The sequence below is a fragment of the Siphateles boraxobius genome, unplaced genomic scaffold (genome assembly GCF_051911475.1).
Source record: "Siphateles boraxobius isolate OS27281-9 unplaced genomic scaffold, OSU_SipBor_1 120, whole genome shotgun sequence".
In the NCBI taxonomy this organism is placed as follows: domain Eukaryota; kingdom Metazoa; phylum Chordata; class Actinopteri; order Cypriniformes; family Leuciscidae; genus Siphateles; species Siphateles boraxobius.
Genome location: NW_027508723.1, coordinates 2,153,436 through 2,175,887, shown reverse-complemented (window position 1 = coordinate 2,175,887; position 22,452 = coordinate 2,153,436). Strand labels below are relative to the sequence as shown.

The window sequence follows — 22,452 nt, the reverse complement described above, 5'->3', positions numbered from 1 at the left end:
ACAAAATCCTGTCATCCAGCATCTCCTCCCTTCCTCTTTCATCCTCATCACCAAAAATGTGTTTTAGGTGGACAGATCAATACAGTACAAAAATATATAAAAAAAAGATTAGGATGCTGGAAAATAACAATGTGTTTTCTGTTAGCCAAATGCTTATTAATCTTTGCTATTGCTTCAATGCAAATAAACAAGCATGCTGTTATTTTTGAGGAATGTTCAAGTAAGCCAGATAGGCACAGATTCTGTGCAATACACTGTATTTAATATATCATGATGACTCAGGAATATTTGTGCAAAATCTGTGCAGATTTGGCTTACACAAACTTCCCCAGCAAAATGAGTACACATAATATGTAACACGCCAAATTGGGTTATTTTTGAAAGTGAGTTTTACTCGCATTATTGGTGGGTTGATGAGTGTTGATTTCAAACCCTGAATGCGATGCAAAGAAATGCAAGATCCTTTTACAAAGTCATTGTCTTTTTTTTCAGCTTTTTCTGATTTCTCTCTCTGAGATAGGAAGTGGAAGCAAACCTCATTGAGAAGGGAGAAAATGCCAGAGGGACTGCCTTCAATCAGGTCCAGGCACCCCTGGTTGTCTTGATAACTTATGAAGGACCACTGCAGCCCCTCGGTCACATACTCCTCCTGCTGGGCCTTCAGGTAATGAGCCACAAAGTGCTGCTGCAGCTTCTCGTTAGCGTAATTAATACACAACTGCTCCAGGTTGTTCAGGAGGAAACATTCAAAACCGTACACATCCAGCAGGCCTGCAGAAGACACCAGTCAGGGATTTATTGCTTTTTAGTTGTTTTTTCATTCCATTTAGAAAATGAAATGTACAGTAAATGATTCACCGACACATTAAAATCTTAAAATTATATGCAGAAAATATTAATGAAATTAATTAATTAATAATATTTCGCTTTTTCTTTTTTTTCCATTAAATAAATAGAATATGTACCAATAAAGTTGCACCACATGGAACTATCGGCACACATACTGTTGTTGATGAAAGTGACTAACCAGTCAAACAGCCTGAAGATGGGAAGAGAAAAAAAACAACTTGAAATGTGGTCATTGAAAAACTTGCACCAGTATTATAAAAATATCTTCCGTTCTTCAGTTTCACTTCAAGTATAAGTAGGGTTGTCAACTGGTACCAGTTGATCCGTATAATGAATTTGACAGTACCAGCATTTCAAGCATTCACGTTCATGTTTGTTTAAGGGCTTTCTGAGAGTCAAAGGTTTTTATTTACACCGTGTTTTTACAAGCGCCAAGCATTGTAGCCAATCAGAGGTGCCTTTCATTATAACCAACAATGTGTAAACACAATGTAAATAATTCATTCATTGTAGAATTAAGACAGATTTTTTATTATAACGTGAGATTAATAAAAACGCAGCAAGACAAGTACAAATCATGTACTTTCTTCTCTGAGGTTTATTTATCTTTTGTGTTCGTCGCCGCATGAAGTTATCGCGTTCACATGTCAAGTTTCGGTCTGGTGATATTCAGTTAAGAAAGTACACAGATACTTTTTTAGGATTTCTAGGCATGGTTTTTCATATTGTGTTTTTCTTAGTCTTTATTTATCACAACTTGTGTGTTCTTCTGGGCGAGTCGGAGTGAACTGTGGCGCTAGCAGAGTCGTATTGACACTCATATTATTTTGAATGGGGAAAAGTGCAACGCTAAATGTGGCAAAATAAGTCATAAGAAATAAGATTTCATTGGTGATTTCAAATATAAAATTTAATCGTAAGTTTGTCAAACAGTTTTGGAGAATTTGATGTTTCCCCATTCAAAAAGAAAGTAGCACTTGCATGCCCGAGAAGCGTTTCAAAGATGGCCGCCGAGTGAATTGACAAGTCTTAAAGGGACTTTGGTAGAGTCTCATGAACGCACTCGAGCACAGAAGACCAACGGCCAAGGTCAGGATTTATGTTAAATAATACATTGCATTTCAGTTTGCTTTTTTACCAAACTCAATCATACACCCCCCAGAACACTTGGAATATACGACACGTGGGATCATTCTGTGATACTTTTGTCTTTTTTAAATCTTGATGCTGGTCGCGATTCACTGTTATTATATGGAAAAGCAAGATCAGGATTTTTTTTAATTGCTTCTTTTCTTGTCAAAAAAAAAAAAAAAAAGAACAGTATTCTGTATTAGAACAAAACCAGGGTAAGTAACTGATTACTTAAATTTTCATTTTAGGCAGAACTATCCCTTTAATGCAACAGTTTTTGGTGTGGTACTGAAATTGGTAGAGAAAACCGCAAAATTTTACAAGTATTGGTACAGGCTGTTGAAATTTTGGTACCGTGACAAGTATAAGTATATTGCATTTAATAAATAATGCAACACTTCATATCTATAAAATATAACTCTACAAACATCTTCCTAAAATGTGTAGCTGCATTTATACGTCTGTGACTAACTGCGCATAAATGGCTTTAGCGAGACAGTCTCTGCGGACAGTGCACTCCGACTGAGAGCAAGGTTTGAGGATGTTCTGTTTGCCAGCGCGCAGATTTCTCACGGTCAGACACGATTGCAGCTCGTCTAACGGCACCTGGAGCAGGGCAGCGGTCTTCTGCAGGAAACCTGCACACAACATAGAAAAAAAGAGTCCTAATTCAAGCAAAAAACATAATTTAGAAGTAATAGGCTTTTTTATCATCCTGTTTTTGACCCAAAAATCTCAAACGTTTTGAGAAGCATTCAAGACTTGGAAGTAAACGCCCACTGCGATGATTTGGTAACATTTTTGCGTATTAAAAATCATTTTTAAAATCCCCACCATTACAAATGTGAAATTGTTTTGATAACCTCCGATGTTCGCCATGTTTTATGAGTCTGATCCCGAAGCAGAACCTACACCTCAAACACTAGGGATACTCCAGACTGCAACAGCGTGGTAATTAATCAACGTTATTTATATTTATTTCAGTATTTTATTACATTATATCAGTGTTGAAATGAAGACACTACACACAATATCGAAAAAAAGAGTCCCAATTTAAACAAAAAACATCATAATTTAGAAGTAATAGGCTATTTTCGATCCTGTTTTTGACCCAACACTCTGTTTTGAGAAGCATTCAAGACTTGGAAGTAAACGCCCACTGCTATGATTGGATAACAGTTTTGCGTATTAAAATAATTTTTAACATCCCCGCCAAAATATTTATGCGTATTAAAAAAATAACGCATTTCTCGTTAAACCACATTTAAATAAACGAATATTCGATTTTTATGAACCCGAATATTCAAATACAATACCATCCATAATATACAGTGGTGGCCTAACATAATTAACTAACATAATTAGTTATGTTCTAATTATTAGAACATAACATATTTAAACATATTTAAGAGGTTTCGGTTGTTATTTTCCAACAGGACAATGACCCTAAACATTCTTCTAACTGTTGTCGGAACTACCTGTAATGGAAAACATCAGCCAGAACATTAAAAATGATGGACTGGCCCCGTCAAAGTCCCGACCTCAACCCCATCGAGCAAATTTGGGGTGAGTTGGAAAATAAACTGGACAGATCTATTGTACATTCAAAGAAAAGCCTTTGGCATCAGTTGCAGACATGAGATAACATTAGTGTTGAAGTTCTCAGGAAATATATAGACACTATGTCAGGGATATGTGCTGCTGTAATTGCTGCAAAAGATGGACACACCAAATATAAAAGTTAAGAGTGGATAAAAACAGTACGACGACTCACTTCATCTGATATTTGTTGTGCTCAGAGTAATCATCTGCATTTTTCATGCACATTATGAAATGATATCATGTTTTGGAGGCAAAAAAGGTCAATGTTTTCAGATCTGTCAGGTGTTCTAATAATTTTGGTCATCACTGTATCAAAGATTATATAGCAAAGAGTCACAGGAAAGTAGTGGCGAGAGAGGAGGAATGTGATAGAGACATGTCACAACCCAGACATGAACTTGCATCACCAATAATAGTACTTTGTCTCATCATGTCTGGAATATGCACCTTACCTAATTCACAGCCATAATTTTGCTTTTTAGAAGAACAAAACAGCAGAAACACCACACCTTTGGAGTGCCCATCAAGATCACATGGTTGGGCCTCTTCTGATGCAAGTCTGAAGTCCACATTCCCCAGCTGCAGAAGACCTGCAAGGATCTTTGCAAAAAGACAACAATCAAGTCATTTTTATATCAGTATAATATTTATTTCCATTTTACCCATCAACAGTCACCAACTCCCATCCAAATTCTCTCATCTCCTCTGTTGTTATTGTGGTGTGTGAACTTGCATTAAAACTGCAAAGGTAATTTGAACTGAGAAATCAAAAAGTTAATTTATTATTTTTATTCATTACGTGGGGAAACAAACAAACTTTTCATCTCTCAGGTCTTCTTCGGTGTGTGGTGTATTTTAGTGATTTAGTCTCCACCGACTATTCATACAAATAAGGTCTTATTAACATCAGAAAGTTTAATTAATCAGTCCAACTGTAATCAGCATCTAAAAATCCAACATCCAATCATACCATCCATAATCATCTTTGAGGTTTTGATGTCCATTTACCCTTGTCACAACTTACCCTGAAAATCTGTGCCCGTTTCCCCTCATCAATGCCAAGGTTGATCATGGCATCCATCGTCTCTTGCAAACAGTCTTCTGCTGAGACAAACAGAATGCAAGATGTAAAAAATTTAAAAGTGCTTCCTAAAATGCTTCAAAAGACAAATTCTTGAAGTATAGTGAAACTATATTATCACCCAGATCGTAATACAAAGTTGTATATATAGGCAAGTCCATTTTATCAGCATACATACAATATACTCGCATAGGGCTTGGTTGCTTATATCATTGCAAAATGTAAATTATATGATTGCCCAGCTCTTATCTGCTAAATGTGACTATGGCATAAATATATTAAAGTCCCCCTGTGGTGAAAATCCAGCTTTTTTTTAATGTAGTTTATATGTCTATATGGTGTTTTTAATGTGCTTTCAAACAAACCATGTGTAAATTCATAAGTCGACAGCATTGCTAAGTATTTTCTCCTTAAAACTGCAGTGAACCAAAGACAGTCTCGGTTTGAAATCACTGGTGTTTCTGACGTCACAAACTACCTTGTAACCAATCAGGTCAACGTGTGATTGTCAAGGAGTGGATCTCTGAGCTGAGTGAGTGAGTGGAGGCGGGGCTCATTTGCATATTCATAGAACCGCGTATACTAAATGAGGCAAGGGTGTCGAGTTACATTCAATCTTTTTTTAAGGCATTAAGAATTTTTTTCAAGGTAAAAACATTTAAATATGCCAGTTTGGTGATCAAAGATGAGTTTTAAAGGGATACTCCACCAGTTTTTCTTATTAAACTATGTTATTCCCTTAACTAAGACGAGTTGATACATACCTCTCTCGTCTCAGTGCGTGCACTATATCGCTCTGTATTGCCGCAAAACTATGTTAGCACTTAGCTTAGCCCATGCATTAAATATGGGCCAAGCAGAGAAGCGACCAAACACTTCCACGTTTTCCCTATGTAAACACAGTTACTCGAGTAGTGTAACTTGACCTGGGCTGGTGACACAAAATAAACCGTTGCGCTTTTCTAAGCGTTTAAAATTGATGACTATATTGTATGGCGGAATACCATAACAAGTGCTTTTGAGCACTTCGACTTGGCGCAATAATATCTTCACTCGTGAAAAGTCCTCTTACCGGCTCCCGCTTCCTCTCCCTCTGACATTTCCGTCAATACAACCAACGTGACTTTTACTACCTGTGCTATTAGCAAACTGCAGATCATTTGCAATGGCGGACTTTGTAGATGATTATGACTTCTTTGTAGAAGACCCAGAGCCATATCTGTTTGAACCCGAGTACACGGAGGAGGAATTAGCTCTTATGGACCGTGAGAGGCAAGAAAGATATGATCCAGAACAGACCGGAGCTGGCGAAAGACCACGGGAAAACAGCGCTTGGTGAGCGGTGCAAGTGTGACTGTTGCGAACAGATGCCGACCGAAATTGAGAGCCTGTGCTGTTTAGAATGGGACAAGGTATTGCCATCGAAGGTGGGGGTCAGTGTAGATCCAGAAGACCCTGGACAAATCGCATGTGTCGCGGCAAACGACGCGTTAGCAGCGATGATTCACCCGGCAGTCGTAAAATTTTTCTTTCATCGTGACAAAGTAAATTGGAGGAAACGACCGACGCCGAGTGGACCAGATGGCCAGCTATCATCAGAGTAAGTGCTATACCATTTAAATATGCCTATGTATCATGGTTTCAATTATAAATGTATAAACTTAGTCTATCTCTCATTCTCAGTCACAATAGGTTGGTATGCTACCGGATAATGCTGGAATGGGCCCTACAGGGTGAAACTTTGGGCAGAGGCAATCGGAAACCACTGCCATCATGTGTGGTCGGGACTATACGACAAAGATATCCTTCAGAGTCCGGTGTCTATGTTGGATTTCAAGAACTACATGAGGCAATGGATATGTAGGCATATGACTGTTACTATTTGTATATATTTCTATATTACAACCATAATGTAGATGTGTTTCTATCACTTTATTATTTTCAATGTCCTTATTTGTATTCAGTTCAGTTTCCTATATTTTTTTGTAAAAATAAAGCTTTGAACCTACCTACAACATATGGAGTGATACTTTTATCTCATTTGATAAATCCAATGTCTTCTGATATAATCACTCATGCAACATCCAGGATTTTTTTTCAATTAAAACCCCTATTAAATAAGACATGCCATGTGTTCTATTGGCAAAATGTTTTTTGACAGATTTATTCAAACATTAGTGAAGTCACAAAATTGTACAATACTTAATTTAAAAATATAACAACAAAAATATTAACTATAATAACTGACATTTGCCTTCTTCACTTGCTAAGCAAGAAAAAGTCCCCTCCTGTGTTTTTTCAATGGCACAGGTTTCTTTTCATGTCACATGTTTGTGAAATGTTCGGAGCAAACACGCCACTTCTTCAGAGTCATCAATGGTGTTTTGGGATTCTTGTTCAAAGCAGCTAACCAAGCTCTCCGCTGTATGTGGTGTGTTGGAATTCGGTGAAAAATGACAGCACTATGTACATTCTCCTTATTTTCACAACCCTTTACGATGCACGCTTTAACCATTATTGTACACAAACTAGCTTCCAACAACCAGTTACTTCGTCAACTCCGCTCGAACTACTACTACCGGCGCATGTCACGTTGGTTGTATTGACGGAAATGTCAGAGGGAGGGGGAGAGGAAGCGGGAGCCGGTAAGAGGACTTTTCACGAGTGAAGATATTATTGCGCCAAGTCGAAGTGCTCAAAAGCACTTGTTATGGTATTCCGCCATACAATATAGTCATCGATTTTAAACGCTTAGAAAAGCGCAACGGTTTATTTTGTGTCACCAGCCCAGGTCAAGTTACACTACTCGAGTAACTGTGTTTACATAGGGAAAACGTGGAAGTGTTTGGTCGCTTCTCTGCTTGGCCCATATTTAATGCATGGGCTAAGCTAAGTGCTAACATAGTTTTGCGGCAATACAGAGCGATATAGTGCACGCACTGAGACGAGAGAGGTATGTATCAACTCGTCTTAGTTAAGGGAATAACATAGTTTAATAAGAAAAACTGGTGGAGTATCCCTTTAAGGGATAAAATGAATGTCTACAGGGAGATTTAAACTTTAATTCTTGCCTTCTAAGGTTCTCTTAGCATGTGGCAACCAAGCAAAGTCTTGTTCCAAAGGCAGCATCCATTCCCGTCTCTGTTTTTCTGTGGCTCCTTTCATCATCTTCAAATCAAACCAACAGTAAACAACCAACATACAAATGAACACACAAGCAAACAAAATTGTCTTACTAACTGACACACGGTATGTTTGTAGATGATGAACACATAAAGGGCCTTAGAACTGATAGTATTACTGGAAATGGATATCTTTTGTAGTATTTGTATTCCTTGTAGGTTTTGTGAATGCAGGCTCTTACTTCACCTGATAGAATATGTGAAAATTTCTCTCATTTGGTGCTTGGATAGCCACTCTAGTCTTCTCCAAGAGATACGTATGCACTGACGCCCCAACCAGCAGCTGAGAGCTGAATTATAAAATCACATTGTTTTAAAACAATCACAAGATGCTTTAGGTTCAAGTCGATGAAACGGAGAAAACACAACTGACCCATTGAGCTGAAGCTGAATGTATTTTCCAAAGCGACTGCTGTTGCTGTTGCGTAATGTGCAGGCATTGCCTGGGGAAGAAGGAAAAAGGAAAATAAAGGCTTTTGGAAAGAGTCTATTGAAGATATTACTGAAAATCATAGAGAAAATAAGAGTAAAACATAAAATGCTCTCAGTCTTTCTCACCAAATGCCTCCATGATGGGGTTGGAGTCCAGTACTCGTCTTTCTATCTTATCTACTGTGTTCTGGGACTTCTGAGACGAGGCGGCCACAGTGGCATAATACTTCATCAGACAACGTGACGTCCATGTCTGAAGAGAGATTTAGTACAGAAGATGTGGCACTTTGAGATCCGTCAAAAAGACTCGGTGTTAGACTTAATATGTGTTTGAAATATTGAGCTTGACAGACCGTTTAAAGACATCATATAAGAAATCAAACTTTCCTGGATTTTTATATTAAGAGAGTTCATTGCACTATGAAACAGCAAAATTCAGAACACAAAATGCAAAAAAGGCTTTCTAAACTTTAATAATTTTCTAACATGCGGATCTTTCTGAAGAATCACATTCACAATGTCAAAAAACAAACAGGAAGTTTATTTAGATCATTTTAGCCTGATCTTTTTCCCAAAAGCATCGTTAGCCAACTACACTGTAAAAAACAAAAGTTGCTGCTTTACATTTTTAAGTACAATTAACTTGGATGTTTAAATCATTTCAACTTAAATTACATTAAACTGACTAAAAAAAAAGTTAAATCTTGTATAACTTATAAAAAGAAAAATCGACGAGTTAAAGCAATGTAAAAACATACTGTATGTTTCACAAGTCAGCCGATTTTGTTATGTAAATCTGTCACAACTAGGGGTGTAACGATACATATATTCGTATTGAACCGTTCGTTAGGAGGCTTTCGGTTCGTACGCATTACAAACCTAACGATTTGTTGTACCATTTTTACCATAGACATAATAAATACATAGACGCCCTATTGCGGAGGGCAACTTTCCCGTACCTCTCATTACGGGATTTGAGAAAAATGCCTGCTTCGTATGCTGCTTGGGGCTGTACAAATCGCCACACAATTGAAAACAGGTCTCGGGGAATTACCTTTCACAAACAAGGCTGAAGATTTTTTCAGGTTGTCTTTGGTCATTGTATAATTAGTAATAGTAACGTACACCACGTACAAATCACTGAAATCGGTTGATAAATGTAAACGTTATTATTGTTTTTATCCAGGAAAACCGCAGCACACCTGTTTACTTGCATTTGTTTACAGCGCAGTCTTGCCCTCAGCTAAATGGCGGACGCGTTGACGTATCGCAGCAACGTTCCAAAGCGACCAATAGGGCGTCTATGTATTTATTATGTCTATGATTTTTCCTGCCGGACAAAATATTATTTGTTCATCCTACAAAGATTACCCCCATTTATAAAACTAAAAGTTTCAAGATGTAGGAAAACTCACACTTATTTAAAAATAATTTTTCTTTTAATAAATAGGAAACTTCTCAGGCATTTCTTTTTTTTCCGCTGTATTGAAAACATACCAAACTGTGACACCACTGTATCGTATCGAACCGAACCGTGAATTTTGTGAACCGTTACACCCCTAGTTACAATGTGAAGTAGCTTTACAAAGAGACTGCCATTGAGGCAGAGGCGGAGTGGCAATCGGGAGAGTCGGGATTTTTCCCGGTGGGCCGGTTGTGTTTCGAGGCTGCGAGGGCCGGTCTGATAATAGTTATACATTGCAAGTTCTTAGCAACACCATCCGGAAGCCTGGTGTGCGGCTGCTGCCCGCTGGTCAAACTGTACAGCCTCTCTGCTCAACCCGTAATTAAGTGCATCTATCCGCAAATTTAGTTTCAGTTCTTAAATGGTCTAGTGGTAGATCTTTTGCCAAGCGTGTCAGAGGTTACGGGTTCTAATCCGCACCTGTATAGTTTTTTTTTTTTCTCTCTCATCAGTGGTTACAGTCTATATCAAGCAGGGAAACGTTTGTGTGCATTAACTGTCTGCATTTTATTTTGTGATTTCACCGGGATGAATAGAGTCTCGCAACAGCGATAGATTGAAGCGCGCGTCCGAGTGAAGACTGCGCGCGACGCGCGCCACAAGAGAACACTGTATCCATGACAACCGATCGCAGCGGCAACGAACGCACAGCTTGATTTAAAAAAAAAACACACATTTTAGCGCTAGATCGCTTATTTAATAGCGAATTAAATGAATGCTCTCCTAGTTAACTGGAGATGTTTTATTTATTTGTATTAGTACATCCGTGCCTCAATGTTTCAAAAAGTGGTGGGGGACAATATCGATCCTGAGATGTGGTGGGACATGACTTCACTGGATCGTGACAAGTAGTGGTGGCTTTCTTAACCTATTTAAAACAATTTTGCAAGGGTTCTTGCAAAAAAATATTTTTGTTTTACAAAAAAATACCCCCCTAGGCCGGTGGTCTACGAAATTTCCCGGTAGATTTTTTGGTCCCACTCCGCCCCTGCATTGAAGTATAGAGCAACCTACAGTAAAGCTCTATCACTAAATCCACATGTGAAGAGATGTTTACATAGAGCTAGGACTGCTAATTTTGTGTAGTAGTTATTCCTCATTTGCATTGGAAAACATGAATTAGGAACCTACGACATACAAACACCGCTTACCTTCCCAGCTCCGCTCTCTCCAGAGACGACCAGCGATTGGTTAATGGGCTCCACCTGGCCTTGCACATTCCTATACGCCTCTTCTGCTACGATGAAGATGTGTGGCTTAAATTCCTACGTACAAAGAGATGCTTTAACATTGCCTTCTATATAACAGTGCTTTTTGTAAATCAGCCTAATATAATTTACCCTTACCTGTCCCAGAAAATGGCCATAAAATGTTAGTCAATATCATCTAGAGTGACCTCAGTTTATTTATATCCAACTTCCTGGTTTGCAATTTTTCCATTAATATTCTTAGTCAAAATAAACATGCAGAGGAGAGCAAGCATTGTTACTGGTCCATGGCGTAAATACGAAAAGGTCAAAACTCATAAATAATAGACTAATAGTTTGTATTTTAATTTTTGCACAAATTAATGCCAGATGGTGACCAGAAGACATAACAAAGGAATTATAGACTGTTCAGCCCTGTTTAAAATATGACTGACTCATTAACTTTATATTGAATCCCACAGAACCTGCAGCACATTGAACAGACCAGGTGTGCAAACATTGTTTTGACACTGTCCTCCGCTTTGACAAAAGGCAGATCATCCTGTCATCTGTAATGCATTAACAGCACAGATCTCTAGTTTCAAAAGACAACATACTACTAGAGGTGGGTGTCATAACTTAAATGTCCTATATTGTCAAAACTGAAATTTCCTGGCTTGTTTCATGATAACGGAGGTCTAGGGGCGTTGAAACTACCATATAAGTTTCAAAACAGTCGATCCACAGACAAATGCACACAGCCTGGATAAAGTAGCTGTGCCTTTTCACGAACTGTTGTGACTTCCGTATATATGTGTGATGTCAGAACTACTCAGTCCCCGCCTTCAGTCTCCTCCCCCACCAATGGTGGGTCACTCAGAAAACAACAGGCCAATCGGAAGAGAGGCTCATGAATATTAAGTAGACAGGCCAAAATCGACCTATTCTTGGCAGAGCTCCTGAGAAAGGAGCTGTAAAAATATATTGAGATGGTTTTTGGTACTTAAACCGCAAATATATATTCTTAAGGACATCAAAACCTAAATTAAATCTTATTTTACTGTTTATTAAGCTGCAGTGAATGACGTGGATTATCTACTTCTGCTGCAGGGAATATTTGGGGTTTCTGCGCAAGAGCGCCCTCTGGCTTTCATATGGAGCAGCATTTACTACTGATCACAGAACTGTGCTGCACTGACAAGCGACGCATTAAAAAACAATTTATTGCAGCCTTTGCCAAATTAGATTCGCATTAGATTTAATTCCGATTAATCGTGCAGCCCTATCACGTACGGAGCAAAAACTACACAACCTTGGCGTCTGTTTTCAGGCCTTCATGCTCTAACGTCTCTTCAGTGCTGGAAAGTTTTTCTAATATTAACGAGGGTCCTAAAGCTTTTGCCTGATCACAACTCTTCTTTTTCTAGTGATATTCCCCAGAGCTTTTCTCTTTGTAATGTCTCTCAGCCATCTCTCTTTCTACAGTCTGTCTTCAAATCTGTAGCTGATTGGCTACAAAGTGTGTTGTAGTGCTCAGTCCGATCCACTTTCAACAGCGTTTATCAGAAATCGTTTACTACATCTATCAATTCATTGCATGAAGCATTAAACCACCCAGCCCTACATATGACCATATAAACTCATGGTATTTATGGCTTCCACAGCAAAGTATTTGTAACTTCTACATTTTAATGTTTGAGATGTACTGATAGACTTGTTCATGTCCTCATGTGTGTCTACCTGAGGCTGAGGGGCGGCGTGATATTCCCTCATCACATCCAGAGAGTACAGGTGAGGGATGGGTTGGAAGGGGTTTAGGGCGACCAGCGTACAGCCAGCATGTGTGTAGAAAACCTTTGCGCTGTACCTGGCCTGCAGACATTTCAGCACTGTACAACACACAAAACACCACAGCAGGAATTAAACACACTCACAATAGAGCTAGAAGTATAAGATAAGGTAAAATAGTAATTCATGTTACTTGTATTATTTTGTTAAAGTCCCCCTGAGGTGAAAATCAAGCTTGTTTATGTGTTTTTAATATGCTTTAAGAGAAACCATGTGTAAATTTATAAGTCGACAGCATTGCTGAGTATTTTCTGCTTAAAACTGCAGTGAACCAAAGACAGTCTCAAAAACACGCTTTGAAATCGCTGGTGTTTCTGACGTCACAAACTACCTTGTAACCAATCAGATCAACGTGTGATCGTCAACGAGTGGATCTCTGAGCTGAGTGAGTGAGTGGAGGCGGGGCTCATTTGCATATTCATAGAACCGCATATACTAAATGAGGCAAGGGTGTCGACTCAAGTTACATTCAAGCTATTTTAAATGCATGAAGATTTTTTTTCAAGGAAAAAACATTTAAAAATATGTCATTTTTGGTGATCAAAGGTGAGTTTTAATGGATAAAATGATTGAATACAGGGGGACTTTAAAGTCTTGTAAGTAAGTACAGTTTAAAAGGGGTTTAAAAGACAATTAACAGTCAGTAACTGCACTGACATTATCGGATGAAAACAATTTGACCTTATTTGAGCTGGATAATGACAGGATATAGACCTAAACGCCATATTGAATTCAACACGGATGAAAACGAGGCAGTGAGGGATAGACTTTATACATGGCAAGCACTGTATACTGTCAGAAAAACGTTTGACTAGACACTGACTAGATATATTTAAAGTAATGTAGGCCACTTTTAACTGGTAACATAAGACATTTGGCATTATCAGGACCCGCAAATATTCCCAGATTGCATTATTATACATTGTATTCAACATTATTTATAACAGTTTAATGTAGTACTGACACTAAAACTCTGAAAACGTGAATTTTTTTTCTCACAGTAATTTTTATTTTGGGTGAACTTACACAATACATATCACTATCCACAAAACATATTGTTGCATTTTTGTATTGCAATATATTGTGACACGATATATTGTTACAACCCTACAAACTACAAACCCTTTTTTTTAGGTTCACTGCAATTTTAAAGAGAAAATACTCAGCAATGGTGTTGACTTATGAATCTGCACATGATTTGTCTTAAAGCATTTTTAAAACACCACATAGACATATAAACAACATTAAAAGCTGGATTTTCACCACAGGGAGACTTTAAATATGACCGTGGCCTGATTTAGGGCTATTGTCTTCCATAGAGCTGAAATTGAATTTTTTTTCATAATTGATTAATTTTACAACATTCTTTAACACTATTATCCTCTTCATTCATGTGAAGCTGCTTTGATCTGTATTGTATAAATTGATGAAGTTATTTTTGATGTGATGATATGTTGATATTGATGTGATGGTTGATATTATGAATCAGAATTCAAGCTCCAACCAAGAATTTCAGATGCTAAAACTGAAATCAGGCGATCAAAATGCTGAAAGAATATCATCTGAATTGCTTTTGCACAAACACTGTACCTGTAGAAGGGGTGACCGGGTTGACTTTAGTGAGGTCATCGTACGTGTGAAGTTCAGCTTCATTGATGAGGAAGTCTCTGATGTCCACTTCCAGTGAATCATTGAGAGGTTTCCCAAGGATCTGGGCTTTGTCTGTCAGTCCATTTACCTGCATAATGCAAATAAATCTGCTCAGAGCTTGCATTCAAAAAGAACAGGTTCCACTCACTGCCTGTACTGATGCAATCCAGTTCAGAAATGTTTCATACGTCCAAAGCCCTGATGCTGTTTTGCACAACATTAAAAATACAAATGTAAGTAGGGATGCACAGATTCAGGGTGGGAAATTAGCACCCGCCACCAGCCAATGGCTGGTACTTTTCCAAAGTGGAGGGTGACTTTGCCTTGTATACCAGCCACAGTGGCGGGTAAATTGTAAAACATATTTTTATTGGTTACTACTTAAAACATTCCTTGTAACGGATTGGACATCTTTTGTCAAAGAATGCTGTTGCTAAGTAAAAATAATGCACTTTTGTCGAGTAACTAATTTGATTGGTTTTCAGCGCTGTGCTTTACGGACACAGCGCACAGACACGGCGCTGAACGGACCGTGACACATATAGCTGAGGTACAGACGAAAGGAAAATTAAACAAATATACCCGGTGTTAAGAGGCCCGCCGCGGAGTCAGAAGTATATGAATGTACAACCTGTTGAGGGCGTAGTAAATAAAAAGTGAAGGTACTTTTCGAACAAGTGGCGCATTGATGACGAAGGGAAAACGAGGGTTCGCTTAGTTCGCTTACTGTCGAACCTATGCGTCGTCCGAAAATGAAAACAATTCTTTCGTTAGAGGAACAACTAACCTTAAAATAGAGTCAATGAATATGACCAATTCTATTCAGAAACGTTCATGCGATCGGCAAAAAGGGCAGACCTTTTCGGGACTACATTTGGATGTGCAAGTAAGTAAATTACTAACTTGAAGTTGTGTTTTGTGATGGCTAGATAGCTATCATTTTTTTAGTTTAGGGATAGTTTTAGCAGCGGCTAGGATAGGAGCCGATACCGTGGGTGCTCCGGAGCTCGATTACGTGTCAGTTAAACTTTTCATCTCCAATCCTTTCTGTATTTGTGAGAAGTGGTGCTGTCCTGAGTTGAAAGAAAGCCTACTTTACGGCTTTATTATCGAGTTAACCCTCTGGGGTCGACAAACGCGCGGGTGCGTTTTGCTGGATTTTTTTCAAATAGCAGCAAAATACATTTAAATACTCCATCCTTTATGGTCATACAGACTTAACTAATATTAAAAAATAAACTGTAAAATAACCATGCATAATATTCTCTCAAAAATACAAACATGTACATGCATGTTGCTTACATATTATGGTAGCCCTGTTTGTGCTAATAGTTCTTTTTTTTTATTTTTTTTTAAAGCCCGTGAGCATCCACGGAGGAAAACATAAATTGGCTCCTGAGTGCAGCATAACTCATTGTTAAATGGATAAAACCAATGACATATTTGTAATGGACGTCAATGTTATCAAAGTCACAGTTCTCATTCATAAATTTGAATTCCAGAAAAAGTGGCTGGTAAAAAATACAAGTGGCTGGTAAAATTGGGCATCCACTAGCCACTGTGGCTGGTGGGCAAAAAAGTTAATTTCCCACCCTGCACAGATTTGAAAATTTTGGCAGATACCGGTAACCGATAATTCTTTATATTTGAAAGCCGATAACCGATATATAGACCGAGAATACATTTTTTTGAGAGCCTGATTACAAAAACAAAAATCTCACCATTAAAATCCATGTCCCAAGCAAACAATTATAATTTTATGTAGCCTATAATATGACAGACTTGTGCTGCACGTTAAACTGAACTGTATTTTCATTTTTTGAAGTGATTTCCAATCATATTTCAAGTAATTCGAAACCATCATGTTGAACAGTGTGCATCTGAAGTGTCTTAGCTGAAGGAAATAATACATTATTTATCGCCTTTAAAATATCAGCCATATTTTCTTATTAGGCCAATAACAGCAACATTAAAAATTAACATATATCGGCCGGTACCGATATGGTGGCAGATATATCATGCATCCCTAAATTTAATTCAAAACAGTATAATTTAAACTTAAGAACACAACACATCCATTCAAAGCCCATAGTGTGCAATCGCATTTCACATAATGCACAATATCATTATTAAACCTGTTTTATGTCAGCTGAGTTCATGCATGACATCAAAGGAAAGAGCCATTTTTATCTGCAACAACCTTTAAAGGTTTCAGTTAGCAATGCACGATATTTCAGCCACCATATCGGTATCGGCCGATATATGTTCATTTTCAATGTTATCATTATCAGCCTGAAAAGAAAATTTTGCCGAAATATAAAAGGCGATAAAAATAATGTATTATTTCCTTCAGCTGAGACACTTCAGATGCGCACTGTTCAACATGATGGTTTTGAATTGCTAGAATATGAATGGAATCACTTCAAAAAAGGGAAATGCAGTTCAGAGCAACACAAGTCTGTCATATAGGCTACATAAAATTATAATGAGAATATCATTATAATTGTGTGCTTGAGACATGGCTTTTAATGATGAGACTTTTGTTTTTGTAATCAGGCTCTCAAAAATGATGTAAAAATTAGGATTTAGATTTGTCGATTTGATTTAAAAATGATCAGTATCGGACAAAATTTTCATATCGGTGCAATCCATCCCTAGATTCAGTTAATTTTTATTTGTCATATTTCTCACATCTTTGAGATCTGACTAATTGCTTGTAATATTCCTCTCTTGAAAGACGCTTGCAGGCAAATGTTCCTAATGAGCGAAAAATAAAACGTTATCCAAAACAACGAGCCGGCACTTCATCGAGAAAATTATAAATATCGGGTATAAACGGAGTAATGAAATTGCACGTCCTTCCTCTGATTCTGCTGCGAATCCACATGTTCTAATGACAGCACGTGTTGAGAAGGGTCAGGACAGGCTAAAGACGACAAGCTAATTATAGGCCTATACAGTACACACTGTCTGCTCCTAATCCAATAACAAATACTGAAACACTACCTGGTTAAGTACAGACTCAGAGATCACATAGATATAGATTAATGACAGATTAATTCAGAAACATCTAACAAAACAATTACAGATTTCCAGAATTTAACATGATCCAGTTTCAACTGCCAGGATCTTTCCGGCCAGCACCAACACTGAAGTTATGAATCATAATGGATCGGAAATAATGAAATGATGAATGTATCTGTGGGCATGAGACAACAACAAACTATCTGCAATATTCACACTTAACAGTAAACTAGACATAATACCCAAGGGTGACCTTTAATAGTGCAACTTCATTAGACCAGAATGAACATATCAAAGCACATGAGAACAAACAATATAATAACTTGTCTCCTGGACAGATTGTATGTTATGCCAAAAAAGGAGAGCCTTTTAGGTAGTTTTGTGCGCATGCTCAGATTAGGCTGACCTGCTGAATAATCTAAACATGGCCTATTTCAGATGCATCTGTTTAATCCGCCAATGATAACACGAGCCACGTCAATGAATATGCAAATGAGGTAACACCGGAAAAACAAGACAGTACATACAGTGATTACATATTATTAGAGTAAATCACTTTATCAACAATTATTGTTAAACTCAATAGAGAACTAGTCTAGGGTGACATTTATTATCTTGTTTAAATTACTTCCTTTATAAATAAAATGTGTATTGTTAGGACAAGAATAATAATAAGCTAAATAACTTTTTACAATGACATTTGAGAATTTAAATCTTTGTGTTCCCCATCAATATATATATAAACACATTTATGTGTGTGTGTGTGCGTGTGTGTGTGTGTGTGTGTGTATTTCTTCTTGTCACAAAAAAAACATTTAATTGTGATGAGAAAATGAGAAAACTATGAATGAATGTGAACCATTGTACTAACGTTACCATGTTTTTTGGATATGGTAAGTTACCATACATAGTAATATCAGGTTTTGGGCATGTGCCTTTGTAATACCATGGTAAGTTACTCTTTGAAGTACCATGTGAATATTATGGTAAATAAACATGGCAACAATTCAGTACCATGTTATTAATCATTGATACCACAGGGATTTTTCTTTCTTTCAGATAAACGTGTATTTTCCTGTTCAGTTTGTCAGTTTAATTTCAATATTTTTTTGTTGATGATAAATCTTAAACTTTGTTATAAATAATGAAAAAGTGAGGTAAACGTATTAAATGAGCAGTGAATAATAAAGTTAGTGTAACGTTAAAGTTACCTTTTCTTTCTGTCGATTTGGTCTTCCAGGTTTTTCCAAACTCCCGTCAGAGCTATTAACGGTCGAAACGTCTTTATTTCGGAATAAAAGCTTCTGTTTGACATTCGCCATGACTGTAAACTTTAGAAAGACGCTTTTCGCGGTATTTACTTCTTCATATCTCTGCCATTAGGCGGATATTTTATGAGTTGTTTTATGTTTTTCAGCCATGAAAATTCCTTAGAGAAGGACAAAACTCCTACTCGCGCGCGACTCACACCGGCGGGCACTGACACGCGCAGTAACGTCACTCAAGAAAAGGCCCCGCCCATATAGTGACGTTTCATGTAAGCCACGCCCAACGCGGAAAAGAAACATTCCAGTGCCAATGTGCGACGACACTTTGTTATAAACTGAGGATTTTTAATGAAAAATAAACGATTTATTAGAGGAATGTGTATTTCTACTATTTAATGAAAAGATACAAGTACAGTAATGATACATAGGAGTCCCTGTTTAGTGTGTTAAACCGGTTTATCCTGACAGCCCACTGCTTTAATAATGTGGTTTCTGTAGTTTAGTCTCACTACACATCACACGGAAGAGGTAAGTCACATTTTATATAATTCAATAGCTTCAATAAATGTGTTTCTTGATTCAATCGCCTAAATGGAATTATTTGCACTTAAATATTTGAGATAAAAATATACCATGGTCAATTTTAGGATTTGCAGAGCATCATCTTGGTTTACAACTTTATACTTTTTAACTACCACAAGAATCAGACAACATTTTGGCCACTTATCATAAATGTATTATTCATTTATATATAATATACTATATATACAATGCCGTTCAAATTTTTGAGAGTGGTAACTTAAGATATTTAATGTTTTTAAAATAAGTCTCTTCTGCTCACCAAGGCTGCATTTATTTGAGTCATTTAAATTATTATCATTTCAATTATCTGCTTTCTATTTTAATATATTTTAAAGTGTAATTTATTCCTGTGATAAAAGCTGAATTTTCAGCATCATTACTCCAGTCTTCAGTGTCACATGATCCTTCAGAAATCACTATAATATGATGATTCGATACTCAAAAAATATTCATTATTATTATCAAGTTTGATAACACTTCACCAGTTGTGGAAAAAAAATCATGATTCTTTGATGAATATAAAGTTTTGTTTCATTTATTTGAATATTTTGTAACATTAGAAATGTCTTTACTGTAACTTTTGATCAATTTAATGCATCTACGCTGAATAAAAGTATTGATTTATTTTATTTCCGCCCTTTTGAACTTTTATACTGTGGTGTATAATTTTAAAAAAGCTTTCTGTTTCAGATAAATGCTGTTCTTTTGAACTTTCTATTCTGAAAAAAAAATTGTTTTCAACATTGATAATAATAATGAATGTTTTTTGAGCAGCAAATCATCATATTAGAGTGATTTCTGTAGGATCATGTGACACTGAAGACTGGAGTAATGATGCTGAAAATTCAGCTTTGATCACAGGAATAAATTACACTTTACTATATATCCACATGTTTTAAAATTTAATAATATTTCACAATATTATTTTTTTTGTTGCATTTTTAAATAAATGCAGCAGCCTTGTTGAGCATCAGAAACAAATACCGATCCCAAACTTTTGAACGGCAGTGTATGCACACACTATGTTTTATAATCTAAATAAAATATGTTTGTTTCTTTTTGCAGACAATGGCATCACCAGACGAGAAAGTTGCATTCGTGAGCAATCTGAACGGCACGAGCCTGACGGAGGTTTCTCTGGGATCCTTCTTAGCCCCGCTGTGCTTCCTCACTCGAGGTCTTTTCCTGATCGTTTTCCACCTGGGAAAAGGGATTCGTCCGTTCTCCTGGGCATCCCATCTCCTGTTGGACTTCACATCTCTAATAATGCCTTTGGTCCTGTCGTGCACCGCGTTAAGCGACATCCTTCACTTTGTCATCGTGGGCATTGCAGTAGTGGACTTCGCTGTCCTGTACCTCGTGTACAAGAACGGAAAGCGAGGTTCCTTCTCCAATACGATGGACAAGTTTGTGAAAAGCAAGGTAGAATCCAACCAAGTCCCGTTTGTAACCGTGTTCCGCGTTCTAGTCAATGTTAAGACCGCCATAAGCATCTTAGCTGTCGATTTCAGTGTGTTCCCAAGACGTTATGCAAAAACAGAGACGTATGGAACAGGAGTGATGGATTTCGGTGTGGGAGCTTACGTGATTGCCAATGCGTTGGTGTGTCCCGAAGCAAGAGGAAAGGAGACGCGAGGATCGAAGATCAGCCATGTGCTAAAACAGTCTGTTTCAGTCTGGCCTTTGGTCCTGTTAGGGTTCGTGAGGCTTGCGAGCGTTAAATCATCCGGGTATCACGAACATGTGACTGAGTATGGAGTTCACTGGAACTTTTTCTTCACGTTGGCCATCGTCAGACTGGTGGCGTCTGCACTTCTGGCTCTCTTTCCGGTAAACTCCTCATGGATTCTTGCGGTGTTCATTGGTGGAACGTATCAGGTTATCTTGGAAACCACAGGTCTGAAGTCCTTTCTCATTCACGGGAATAATCGCGTAGGCTTTCTGGAGGAAAACAAAGAGGGCATCTTCTCAGTGGTGGGTTATATAGCCATCTACATGGCTGGGGTCCAGATCGGCCATTACATCATGCAAAGCAGAGCTTTAGTTCAAGACTGGGTCAGAGTGATCCGTAACCTTCTGTTGACCAGCTTTGGGTTGTTTTTCGCTTTATTCGTGTGCCAGAGATGCATAGACCCAGTTTCACGCAGAATGGCCAATCTTTCCTTCTGCGTTTGGACCGTCGCGCAAGCCGTGTTCTTTCTCTCTTGTTTAAGCATTGCTGATTTAGTGTTACTGTTTTCTAAAGTCATCTCTAATTTTTCACTTGTGTCTACATCGTGGTGTCCACATGAAAACAGGAAGTCTGAGAAAGTGAGAAATAATATGGATGCATTATGCCTCATACAGTCTGTTAGCCGGAATCAGTTGCTATATTTCCTGCTGGCGAATATCATGACGGGTTTGACCAATGTGTTCATAGACACTCTCAACAGCAGTGATGTTTTAGGTGTGAGTGTTTTGCTCTTGTATATGTTCATGAACAGCTTGGTCATATTCATTTTGCACATCAATAAAATAACCATTAAGTTCTGGTAAACACCTTTTTATTTAATTTTAGGTTTCTGAATGGATCTCTTGTTTCAACTGCTGTGAAATAAATGCTGTGTGTAAATTTGTTTGCAAAGTGCAAATAAATGTGAATGGGTTATTTATAAATATGCTGTTACTGTATGTGTAATCTGTATTATATTAAAGTACTAAATTGGATGATTTCATGCGAATATTAGATGCAAATAACATGGACATCACATCAGAGATTTAGATTCAGATTTTTGTCGTTTTATGTCTTTTAATTGGCCAACATTTCTTTTAGCTTTTTTTCTCACAGTTCCTGAATGGTAAATGGATTAAAAATATTCCATGTAGACTTTTATTTAATATCATCAGGTTGTAAAGTTGCACGCATAATAAGTAGAAAACAATTAGGAAAAAATGCTTATGTATACTAAAATAATTATAAGATCCATTTTAAGCAAATATATCATGCAGACTTTGAATTAGATAATATTTAAACAAATATGCAATCATTATGTATACTAATTTAAAAATAATTTAAAAATACTTATGTTTGCTTATATTCCAAATTCTTTTAACTCAATTGATATTATGTCATAAAACTATACATGTTTATTTTCATATATTCTTTAATGTA

General features: G+C 37.3%; 2 protein-coding genes across 2 annotated transcripts in view; one reads left to right on the top strand and one right to left on the bottom strand.

Annotated features, from left to right (window-relative positions):
* The window catches only part of myo19 (myosin XIX), a 39,195-nt gene extending 20,245 nt beyond the window's left edge, over positions 1-18,950 (bottom strand). Inside the window, exons 1-13 of the mRNA XM_077222478.1 lie at positions 18,663-18,950; positions 14,368-14,515; positions 12,670-12,818; positions 10,894-11,007; positions 8,404-8,530; positions 8,219-8,288; positions 8,033-8,135; positions 7,735-7,831; positions 4,607-4,683; positions 4,092-4,182; positions 2,453-2,618; positions 966-1,039; positions 536-771 (exon numbers count right to left, since the gene is read on the bottom strand). Of these exons, the coding sequence (XP_077078593.1) occupies positions 536-771; positions 966-1,039; positions 2,453-2,618; positions 4,092-4,182; positions 4,607-4,683; positions 7,735-7,831; positions 8,033-8,135; positions 8,219-8,288; positions 8,404-8,530; positions 10,894-11,007; positions 12,670-12,818; positions 14,368-14,515; positions 18,663-18,773 (1,563 nt within the window). The 5' untranslated portion in view covers positions 18,774-18,950. The remainder of the gene's footprint in view (positions 1-535; positions 772-965; positions 1,040-2,452; positions 2,619-4,091; positions 4,183-4,606; positions 4,684-7,734; positions 7,832-8,032; positions 8,136-8,218; positions 8,289-8,403; positions 8,531-10,893; positions 11,008-12,669; positions 12,819-14,367; positions 14,516-18,662) is intronic.
* Positions 18,951-18,986: 36 nt separating this feature from the next.
* pigw (phosphatidylinositol glycan anchor biosynthesis, class W) lies at positions 18,987-22,010 on the top strand. The gene is made up of 2 exons (XM_077222723.1): positions 18,987-19,247; positions 20,367-22,010. The coding sequence occupies exon 2, from the start codon at positions 20,370-20,372 to the stop codon at positions 21,834-21,836; it is 1,467 nt and encodes a 488-aa protein (XP_077078838.1). The 5' UTR covers positions 18,987-19,247; positions 20,367-20,369; the 3' UTR covers positions 21,837-22,010.
* Positions 22,011-22,452: the final 442 nt, after the last annotated feature.